The sequence below is a fragment of the Dryas octopetala genome, chromosome 7 (assembly GCF_963921425.1).
Source record: "Dryas octopetala chromosome 7, drDryOcto1.1, whole genome shotgun sequence".
Classification (NCBI taxonomy): Eukaryota; Viridiplantae; Streptophyta; class Magnoliopsida; order Rosales; family Rosaceae; genus Dryas; species Dryas octopetala.
Genome location: NC_141372.1, coordinates 11,795,448 through 11,807,634, shown reverse-complemented (window position 1 = coordinate 11,807,634; position 12,187 = coordinate 11,795,448). Strand labels below are relative to the sequence as shown.

Below are 12,187 nucleotides of genomic sequence, written 5' to 3'. Positions count from 1 at the left end.
CCGCTAGGTTTCGATGATTCTCCTCCCTAAGACGACGGAGCTTTGGCTTCTCACTTCGAGCAGCTTTCAGAGCTCACATAAGTCATAACAACCCTCCTTTTAGCACAGTGGGCTCATGGGCATCCTATAATTTGCTTTAAGATATATCAATGTTAATTCATTTACAAGATTTATATTTCAATTCATTTCCTAATATTAGTTCTTCAAATATCTCACTTCCATGTAATATTTAAGTTATATTACTTTTATTTCCATCTTTTTTTTTTTTTTGTTCCTCTACTCTTATTAATTAATGTACATATCATTCTTACTTAAATATAGCCTTCAAATAAATGTAGTCACAATCTTACAAAAGAATTAGTGTGAAAAAGAGGTCATGCTTGCATGATTTTTTTCACAAAATTGACTTGTTTGCAATCCAATATATGTGCAATATAAAAACATCTTGGCATGCATATGAGCATGTGCCGAAAGACTAATAAATAGATAAATTCCAAGTTAAATCAAAATATAAATAAATGAACTATTGTAACATCATTTTAAGATGATAGTTGCGCCTTTAGTATTATTGGTACACTGAAATAAATGAAAAGCGGTGGCAGATTATTGTGATTACATTGGTCATAACTCATAACTACTGCATCTGAAATTCTATGAAGCGATGAGGTATTAACTTTAAGAAGACAGATAGGGCTGTTAACATTAGACAAGCTCCAGTTTAGAAATAAAAGAAAAGAAAATTGGGCGTCCCCATTTTGGTCACCCTGTTTCCTTCCCTCTCTTTAATGAAGAAACTTTGTTCTTCCATGCAGTAATGCACCATCATTTCCATGCTTTGATGATCCCTCCCTTACCTTAAAGCATCTTGAACCAACAACCAAAGCCTCAAACGTACAACATCTCTAACTTACCAGAAATCCTCCTTTGTATGAACAAAATTACACCACTACCAGGAACTTGCTCAACATCTGTGCATCTGCTTTCGTATAAAAGATGTTATTTTAATATATTACTAAAATATAAAGCCTTACTAACCAAGAAGTTTCAGAAAACAGTAAAGGAACAACAAAAACTAAAGGCTGCCAAACACAACAAAGTAACAAATGCATCAAAATCAAACCAGGAAAGTGTAGGACATATTTATAACTGACTATTCATATTAGTAACAAATTCCTGATAAAATTAGACAGAACAAGAACAAAGAGTAGCAAAACTTAGAATCCCATCTGCAATCATTCAAATTCATTAACTAAGATAGACAGCTGACTTTGTTTTACTCCAAATTGTAATGATAGTTGTAAAACCCTCATCTGCTTTCTTTGGTTTGGTATCGTTCTCCAAATTCAGGATCTAGATTTAAACTCTAGCCCTCTTGCTACTGCAACTTGGGCACTTGTACTGCTTGATATGCTCAGCCTTTGCGGGTGTAATCTTTACACATTTGCCATGGAACCATCTCTCACACACATCACAACAAATCCAGAACTCATCAGCGCCATAGTTGTCTCCACAAGCCCCGCAAGTGGCACCTTGTTCGTCATCTTCTTCCTCTTCTTCCCCACTTTCTTCCTCTTCTTTGGGCAGTGGAGACATCTTTACTCCTTTGCTCTGGGGGAGCTCAGACTGCCGAGACTGCTTAAAGGTAGCACCAACAAAGCAAGAGCCAAGATCAATTACAAAACCAAAAAAAAAAAAAGCTAAACAGGAAAGATATATAAAAAACACAACAAAATCATGCAACCTAGTCAACTGCTTACCACCTTTCCACTTGATTTGTTCTTGCTACTGTTGTTGAGAGTACCAGATTGGTCCTTTGCTTGCTTAGCATTCCCAGTCACAACTTCAAATATGGTGGGGAGTTCATTTATCATCTGAAAAAGCCTCTTCCTGTAAGTTCCAAACCGAAAAAAAAAAAATTTTAGAACCACCATGATATATGATCTTATTATTCTTATACACAAAATTTGCAGGAAAATTTAGCTCCTATCCCTTGACTTTTGTTGCAAGGGTGACGTTTTTCTATCCTACATTATGAGGGGCTCTACTCAAGCATTCTCAATCCCATCGACAACAAAGAAATTCACTGATCCTATGTCATAGAAACTATAATACAAGCAGCACCATTAGTGATCACGTTCTAAACTTTCCAAAATCATTAAAATTTTGCATAATACAAGCAGCACCATTAGTGATCACGTTCTAAACTTTCCAAAATCATTAAAATTTTGCATGTTGAGTTTAATCTCAACATGCTATTCATCTTCACTCAGTCCCTACGCCACCTATCCCAAAAAAAATAAAATGATTTGCACACGACTTTTTATTTTTTAACATTCTCAAACTCTATGATATCACCATCATATCATACCCTTCATTACCAGACAAGCTTGATTGTAGGTGAACTAAAAAATAAAAAAAGTATAATGAGGAAAATAATTTATATGATTATACAGACTTATACTAGTCCTTACTAAACCAAGATTAATTAAACATCATGTCTCTTCAGAAAAGATTAAGGCTAGGCCTATAAGGTATTCCAGAATTATATTAATGAAAAACCCATCGGCAAGCATAGAAAATATGGAGTGCAACGAAAACTCCATGGGTACACCCAAAAATTGGGAAAATTTAGAGTGGCAGTAGACAGAAGATCATCTCTAATCAGTATTCAACACTGTCATGCAAACGATCTAAGCCCCAGGTCCGCTGCACACACAAACACGCTTATATATTTATCATAAACCTACATATTGCAGTAAACAGTTGTAATTTATAGAATTTGAGGAGAAAACACCTCATGTTTACGTAACTAACTCATCCGTTTACTTCTTTATATTATAACCATGTAATGAGAAGTCTGAAAAGGTGGTGCTCAGAATAGTTCAAGGAAAGTTGAATCCTAGCAGATGTTCTCAATATTTTAAGTAGAAGATTACTTCTTAACAGCAGAAAATACAATACTTATCATCCTGTACTAATAACATCCTCAATTCTATCAATGGTATGGCATGCCAGCATGCTTGTCTAATACAAGCAGCCATAAATGTGAGCTACTTAGATATGAATAAGAGAAACCCTTGTAAGTGAAAAGACACTAGGACCTATTCTAAGAGGTTTGGCTGCAGAATTACTGCATGTTTGTTTGAAAATTCAATTTATCAAGTCTTAAGTTCCTTTTGGCATCCTGTATCAGAAGGGGGGCAAAAGAGGAAGCTAGCTTTCTCCTAGAGCGTAATGCTGCACCTAATACATACATCTTTGGACATACTTAATAATAATGGCAAGGAAAACACACACACACACAAACAACCTTTCTGGATCATCAAAATTTGTTTGTGTGTGTGTGTGTGTGTGTTTTCCTTACAAAAAAAAAAAAGTATTGAGACAAAATCACGAGGATAGCTTGAGGATATTTTAAGTATAGAGTTATTCAGAAAAACGAACCATGAAGTACATAAGCAATTATCTTAAGCAAAAAGAGATATGTTGCCGGTCATTCAATCATTGAATAATAGAGAAGAAACCAATTAATGTTCAATCAGGAGCTACTCAAAGAACCGGGTTTTGAGTCCAAATTAGTGATGACATACAATGCAGCAGCCAACCCTTGTAACATCCATGTTACAGTAGGCTATGTCCTACATATCATTAAGCAACATAATAACTGCACAAAGCAAGAAGAAAGCATGGAAATGCGGCCTCATACAGTGAAGCAAATGAAAAAAATAAGACTCTTAAAAGTATTTTCTGCAGAAATCTTATATGAAGTGATTTTTCTGTGTAACTGACAGCTAATCACAAAACATATAATATGAATCACCAAGGATGGATTAATAGATTCAATGAGCAAAAATTTTTGCATATGATTATCAGGTTATGATAGGATTACCAAAAAGAGTATGCTAGATTACAATTCATCAATATGGCTTGGGCATTTCAATTCTATTTCCAAGATTGATAATAGATAAATAACAAAGTTGTTCCAAATGAAATTTTTTAATATTGTAGATTAAAAATGTTATGTGCGCACTGCACAGGAAAAACCATTTCGTACCTTTCATTCTTACCAAACCCAAAGCGTGCACCAAAATAGAAAGCAACAGCAAGTAACCATGAATCGCTGTGAACTGCAACCAGTGACAACCAGTCCTTCTCCTGCATCCCATCCCTAGCAAAGTTTATACCTAATGCTGGCTCAGGAAGTTCAGGAGGCACTTCCTCAACAGGCAGGTTAACTTCCCATGTCTCATTAGGAAGTCCATACAGACACAAATTCTCCTTCTCTATAATCACAGAAATTTTGTTAAATGAAAACAAACAAAAATCATAAACTTGAAATGCTATTGAAATTGCGTCAAAATAGCACTTAAAATACTGAAGCACATTGTAAAGCAACTCCACATCAAGTACCATTTTGGTTATGCGTTCAACAATAAATTAAATGAGGCATATAAAAAGCATTTTCATATAGACTTGAAGAAAAAAACAAAAAAAAAATTAATAATTTTGGTATTAATTATTCTAAATATTTTACTACTCCAAACACAAAGGTAAAAAGTAATAAAAAACATGGTAACAACTCTATATATATATATTTTTTTTTTGATAGGAAAGGACTGTGTACATATAAAACTTCAAAAATCAAGTGACTAGGAATTTTCATTTTGGAACACAGAGCATAAGTTGCTTCAAAAGAGAAAAAAAAAAGGTTTTTTTTTTTGGGTAACATGCAGCAGGATCCAATGAACATTAAATATCCACAATAATGTAACCTATGTAGAAGAAAAGAAAAAACCAATATACATAACAGTGAACCCATCATGGAAGTAGTCTCAAAGGTGGCAAATTCACCTCCAATCATCTAATTGATTGTATTGACCATGATCTTACTTGTAGACCAACCTGAAAAAGGTGGTATATTCAAACCCATCTAACCAGAAACCAATTTACAGTAATATACATATCAAACTACATTTTAATGCACCTACTTTAGGACTTCAAATTTTAAACAACTCTTACAAAACATATGACAGATGTTAAACAGCCTAAAGAAACCATGAACTTATAACATTTGGCTTTGGACCTTGCTCTCTAACAGTAACATGCGTACTGGGTATATGAGGTAATGAAATTCAATGAGCAAAACCTCCAAACAAGTTAATTTTGGAAAGTATGTTTTACTTCTTAATACAGTAAGTTTTTTTTCTACAGCCAACAAATGCAACTAAAGAGAGATTCGGGATTTTATTCATGCCATTGGTGCAGCTAATTCACATTATAAATAAAACCCAATAATTAGAAATTCAAAATGAAACAAGCACATAAATGAAAATTAACACAACAAAATGACCCTTACTGCAAAAATCGGAAAGCATACACATAAGGAAAAGAAAAGAGAAACCCACCAGGATCGCACTGCTGGAAAAACTTCTGAACGTCTGAAAAAATTAAAAAAAAAAAAAAGAAAGTAAATTCATGTGGAGGAAATTGAAAGAGACCCACATATCTCTTTCAACGCAGATAGATATGTAAGAGGAGAAGAAGAAGAAGAAGAAGAAAGCGGACGAACCAGTGGTGAGGGCCTTAATCAAACCGGTGCGTCTGCCTCTGAAGTCGCTGAAGACTTCCTCCACTGTTCGAGGTACTGGGTGCGGTATGCCCTCCATTGTTGTGCTCTCTCTGTCTGTGTCTGTGTCTCTGTGTGTGTCTTTCAATCTCAATCTCAATTTCAACTGACACCACCAGTCGGAGAATACGGGTGCGAGAGGGAATTATCAGAGAGACATGGTGGTGGAAATTGAATTGGATATTCTTCTTCTGGAATGGGGAAATTAGGGTTTGTTGGTTTGGCGAATTGGGGATTTTAATTGTTGGTTGAATTTATATATATGTGTTATATAAATTAGACAGACAAAAAAGAAAAAGGGTATTCCTCTTGGCTCTTGTAAGTTGTAAGTATAAGGAAGACTGACTGGAATCGGAGACAACGAAATATATTTTAAACGACGACCAGTAATGCGAGTAGGATAGGATGGGATGATTTAAAGGAGGGGTTGAGATATGAGTAAATATATGAATATAAGGGGTTTTTACCTTTCACTTGGAATGCTACTATTCATTCACATTGCTTTCTCTCAATATTAGCTAAAAACAAACATTTGTTTTGTTCTCTCTTTCCCCTCCCTCCGCTACTCGGCCATGCTTTTTTTGTTCGCACTATTCCCACGCCCATTCCTATTTCCCCTTCCCCTCCAAATTTTAGAAGAGACTTGCTCTCTCTACTATATACACCTCTTTTCCTCTCATTACACATCCATTTAACTATTTTGTGAAATGACGAAAAACACACAAAGTTAAATTATCATAAAAGACAAAAAAGTGAAAAAATGACAAAACAACCAAAAAAAATGAACTGCCGATTCATGCTCTTGTCGCCCTACTCCCACCCACCACCGTCCTAGCCGGCAACGCATCTCCTCCTTCCTCTTGCCCTCTCTTTTTCTCTTTCTATCTTTCTCCTTCTCTTCTCTATGCTCTTTCACTTTCTCACTTTCGCAACCCCCTTGCCGGACGGAAAGGGAGGCCGACAAGAGGATTACAAAAGATAGAAAGAAAAAGAGAGAGGGAAGAGAAAGAGAGAGGGAGGAGGAGGTGCGCCTGTGACAGAATTCGGCGACATTTGACGGTTGTGTGCAAGGGTGGGTCGGGTATTAGGGTGTTTTTTAATTTTTTTTTTTTTAATTTTTCTGTGTAGGGGTTATTGGGAATTTTGGGGGTGTTTAGTAAGAAATTAAAAAAATGAAAAAAATAGTATAAGGTGTGTAAGAGTGAAGAGTGTGTAATGAGAGGAAAAAAAAGTGTGTTGTATGCATATAGCAGCCTTCTTTTAGAAACACCAATTACTTATCTCACCCATTATTATTCCCAAATTATCTCTACCCTTTTTATCTTCTACGTAGTCTCTTCCCCATTCCTCCTCCCATTTTTAACCTTAACCTTAAAAAGAAAAATACATAAAGGGAATTTCTATTTATACTCAACAAATTTCTTACCCAATCTTCTCACTACACCCATCATTAACTTTTTAATTTATTCATTTTCTTATTATACTCAACCCAATTGACTATTATACTCTCAATTTTGAATACCCAACACTAACATTGAAATTTCTATTGTAACCTAAAATAACTGATCTCACACTCAACATACCAAAATCCAAACTCAAGTTACGCCCAACTAGACCCACCACTACCACCACCTGTGCAAGGCCCCTTTCCCCTGCAGCGTTCGCTCCGTCTACCGCAACCGTCTTCTGCCGCCACCACCCCTACCAAATCGTAGCAACCCATCTCACAGCAACCTCTCTGTGGCAACCCTAAAGTTTTTAAATTTTTCATCAATTAGGTAACTTTTCTATGTTTAAGGGATAGATTTTTCATTCTTGTTGACAAATACAATGTTTTTGTATGAATTTGAAAAACAATAATTTGATTTTTTTGTGGGTTTATGAGGTTGATGGCATGATCATGGCGTGAGTTCGCTTGGTACTGATATACGGAATATGATGAAAATATTTAGCAGCATTTTTGAAACACTCCCACCGAATGACTCAAAAATTTTTTGCTTCTTATGTATATTCAGTGGGAGGGTTTCGAGTACTTATTAGTTGTTTGGCGGATTCCCACCGAATGAGATTATGTTGTTCGGTGATTGCCTGCCTGCCGAATGGTCCATTCGGTTGACACCCACCAAAATTTGTTATCATGTTCAATACTAGCCCACTAAATGAAACGTGAACTATAAATTTTCTAGGGTGTCATGCATGAAAAATTGCAAAAAAAAAAAAATGCACACATACCTTATTTGGAGGCTCCCAATGAATGATTTCACTTTGCATTCGTCTAAAAAACCTTGTTTGGATTCTATGCGGACACAAATTATTTAGGATTTGGAGTTGGTTTTGAAAGTGAGTTTGAGAACGACAATGACAGTGCAGTTGATCAATGGTTAGGTATAGAAAGAAAATTAGGTTTTTTTATTTTAAACATAATTTGTCCTCAATGGTCATTTCATCGTGGGATATAATGGTTCATGCATGGTCAAATATTTTGTTGGGTAAGAAAAGAAAATTGTTGCGTATACATAGAATTTCCCAAACAAAAAATAGGCTACCAAGCTGCCATGGGAGATGGCAAGGGAGAAAGTCGGTTGATGTGGAATTATGTTCAATCACAATCATGGATGAAAATATCCACGATATCGTCGATATATATATCCACCGAGATATCCTTAATTTCATTTATTGATATTTAAATGGGTTGTAATCGATATTTCTCCAATATTTTTATATGTCGACATAATATCGGTATATGTCGACAAAATTTCAGTATATATTGGCAGAATTGTATAAAAATTAATTTTCAAAATTAGGGAAGAAAAAGAGGAATATGATGAAATTAAACCAAATTCAGCCTTAATTAGATCAAAATTCATCCACTAACCTTAATTAATCAACAATAAACCAACAAAATAACAAAATCTAACTCAACTTTATTACACCGATATCTACTGAAATCTATATATCCGTAAATTTGATTTCTGATATTTAAGAATTTTCAATATTTTTATCCTTGATCACAACAGATGAAATTTTAGAACATGTATTTTTGCAATTCTTACAGTCGTAAGGAAAAGAGAGATGAGCTTAGAACTCAAAGGATTGTAAAATCTAAGATAATGGAAATGCAAAACAATTGCGATGATCAAAAGAGCTTTGCCCATCAATTTGCAACACCCCACATGTGGGTTTCTTGGGAGATAGGGCTGTTATGGCTCCTTCTTTCTTTGTTTATAAAATATCCTTTTTGGTAATTTTATAAAAAAGATAACGCGTGAATAATATGGATGAACAGATGCAGACTTTTTTAATTTAGCAAAAAGCGGGCCAGTTAGTTTTAGGCTTAAGAATCTTTGTCATTTTGTTTCCTAGATAAAGAATCCTTTTTTTATTTTTTTACCTTTTCAATGTTTGGTTGCTTAGAGAATTCTTTACAAATGGTGAGAAATTATGGGAAACTCGTGTGTTATAATACAAGATGTCCCGTTTAGTTTTGTCTCACTTCTTAGTTCTTACAGCTAGTATGAGTTCTATTTTCTTCTTTGTTTTTAATATGACATATGTTAGCAGTGGTGAGAGTGAGAGTGAGAGTGTTGTATGAGTTTTTGCGCTCTTGTAGTGGGCCGGAGAATTAAGAGTGAACCCATTTGAAAGTGATAAGTGAGGGCAAAGCATGGGTCTGGGTGAGGGCTATTTGAGCTAAGGGTAATGGGTTGGTGGGGCCCACCCATGTGGGAGAAAAAATGAGTTCAAAAATCGGGTAGGCAAAATGACTGAGAAGCCCTTTTGCATAGAATTGGAGATGTCGGTTTTAAAGGAATTGAGTAAAAGATGGAGGACAATTTGGTAAAATGAAGGGGAGGCAAAAAGTGGCCAGCATGCCACTATTGCACGCAGTGGTTGTCCTTTACCGCCCACCTGTGCGCGTGAAGGGGAGCATAGTCCAAATTAAAGGACCGTTGCAACTGGACAGTCCCAATTATTCGACTGTTACCCTTTAAAAAAAAACCGTTCTTTTTCATATATCCGTTGATGATCCAATGACTCTAATTAATTGACCGTTATAATTATATTAAAAAATACAAAAAAGAAAACAAAAAAATTTCAACGACTATTTCATCACTTTTCCTATAAATTGAGCATTCACACCTCATTTTTTAGCACATCTATCTTTTTCACTCACTCATCTATCTTTTGCATACTCACTTGTTGTAGAAAATTATTCTTTTCAATCATTGTAAATCCAAAGGGGAAGAATTGGTCCAATGAGGAAGAGGTAGCTCTAGTTGTAGCTTGGATGCAATACTCTAAATATTGTGAAATCGGCTCCAATCAAAGAAACAATGATTTTTTGCGTAAAGTGTACGATCATTTTATTCAAAATTGCTCTCGAGCCGTGGCTAATGGGAGACAAATTGAGGCGGTCATAGCTCACTTCAAGAAGATAGGGCAAGCCATCTCGAAATATCATAAATGTATCTTTGCGGTGGAACAATCACGCACTAACGGGCAAAGCCAAATTGATGTGGTGACTTTTTTTGTTAATTAAATTCAAATATTTTTATACCATTTATAATTCATTAATTTGTTTTCAGATTACTAGGTGAGCTTTGCCAACGCACGATACCAAGCAACCCACCCAACAAATCGTCCTTTTGGTTGGCATCATTGTTTTGCCAAGATGCAGCACTTTGTAAAATGGCAACATGAATCGTTGGGCACTCAAACAGACACCCCCACTGAGGCCGACAACCCCACTGATGTCGATGCCGATGCTGAAGCGATTCAATTGAGTGCAGATGAGGCTGCTTCGACCTTTCAACCACTTGGCGATAGTTGATCGCCTGAGGCCACTTGGCAAAAACAAGTCAAAGGGTCAGACAAGATGATACCCAAGCGGGTGAAATTGTCGAGAGTATCAGGACCTTTTGCCAATAGCAGAAAGCGATGTCTTCTTCACGCTAGCAATTGATCAAAGAGCATACCGATTTCAAACAAAAGCAACAAGACTTCAAGGTTATGAAAATGGACCTCATCAACATGCTCGGAGAACAACGAGCATTTTGGGAGGCACAACAGCGTGAAATTGTGGCAAAATAGAATGCAAGTGCTACTAACAAGACCAATCAGGGCACGTCACGCTCGGGAGGGTACTTCCCCAACACTAACTTTTCACCATATGACTAATGCTTCATTGTATTTTCAATTATGTTTGTCGTCTACTTTATATTTGTGTGTGTTTCATCAATATGTGTATACTTTATGTCGTGTAGTATTACGAATTGAAATAAAACATCCTATTATTAAATATGCCTCGGATTCCTTTACATTTCCAATATAATAAGATTCTAATTCATTTAAGTTTTCAAAATGATAAGATTCTGATTCGTTTAGATTTCACGTTTACATTACAACAAACCTAGCTAGTTCGTTGGATATATCGTTATATTTGATTTCACATGTATCTCTATAAATATCATTACTAAACCTCTACTTCAATCACACTCTGCTTCAATCACACTCTATTTCAGGATGTCTTTCACTAACGATTATGATGAAGAGGAAGATATGAGCAACTATACATGTGGGAAGATTTCCATGATAATTTCAATTGAGGCTGCCATTACTTGATATATTTATATATATATAGGTTTTTTTAAGTCAACCTTTTTCTTTAAACAGAACCTCATCTTACCTACTGTACCTGTGTTAACATGACATCACATGGGTAAAACAACTGCTAATAACACTTCAAGTTTGTTTTTCGAAAATAGGCGCTTCTAATACTTTGGACACAGCCACATCTAATTCCCGTACTAAGTCCATGTTTACTGGCAAATATTGCTAGTGCTTATTCAGTTGGCTATGATAGAATGGACTAACATGGATTTCTATGAGAAGAAAAGATATCAACTTTTATAAGAATTAGAAAGATATCCATTGGTATGAAAAACATATATATATTTCCAATTTAATTACAGCTGCTTCAGTCAGGTCCCCTATTGTATTTTTAAAGTTGTCTTGTTCATTCTTTCTTTCTGATGTTTCTTCTGTATTCTTGGCCTGCATTGTTCATCTATGTTCTTAAAATATAAATTTCTGGAAAAAACTTACATATAAATTGGTACACATTTTTTTTTTCTCTTCATTCTTGGTTTCTGTATGCTTCCCATATACATGAGTGTGCATGTATTTCCAAAAAACCGATTTTCTTATATATTAAAAAACAATTCAAAATAGACATGATTAAGTATTATATGAAATTCTTATAGAAAGAAAAAAAAAAGAAAAAAAAAACTATTATGTGAAGTTCACTGTAAACCAGGACCCTGTGTTGTTGACAACGTTGACACTGTGTCCTGCAATCTTAAGGTCCATATGCTGTGATAGATTTTTTATTGTAACTCAGTTGTAATCCTTGTAATCTGGTTTTTGGTTTTTTGTTTCTGGAAATGTTTTCCTTTTCCAAAAGCCAGACTCCATATAGTCTGCTGTTCAATGCTTTATACTCCAGATATTAGAAGTTCATAACTGAGAAGAGATGATCGAGAAGACATTGTATTTCATTTT

General features: G+C 35.2%; 1 protein-coding gene across 3 annotated transcripts; it reads right to left on the bottom strand.

Moving 5' to 3' along the window:
- Positions 1 to 1,104: 1,104 nt before the first annotated feature.
- AL6 (alfin-like 6) lies at positions 1,105 to 6,024 on the bottom strand. 3 transcript variants are annotated; one of them, XM_086249600.1, is made up of 5 exons: positions 5,570 to 6,024; positions 5,406 to 5,438; positions 4,055 to 4,283; positions 1,758 to 1,887; positions 1,105 to 1,635 (listed from the first exon to the last, which is right to left on the bottom strand). In XM_086249600.1, the coding sequence occupies exons 1-5, from the start codon at positions 5,664 to 5,666 to the stop codon at positions 1,357 to 1,359; spliced, it is 768 nt and encodes a 255-aa protein (XP_086105726.1). In that variant the 5' UTR covers positions 5,667 to 6,024; the 3' UTR covers positions 1,105 to 1,356. The 3 variants fall into 3 exon arrangements, with proteins under 3 accessions (XP_086105726.1, XP_086105728.1, XP_086105727.1); XM_086249602.1 differs by having other exon boundaries at positions 1,105 to 1,632; positions 1,761 to 1,887; positions 5,570 to 6,022; XM_086249601.1 differs by having other exon boundaries at positions 1,105 to 1,632; positions 5,570 to 6,021.
- Positions 6,025 to 12,187: the final 6,163 nt, after the last annotated feature.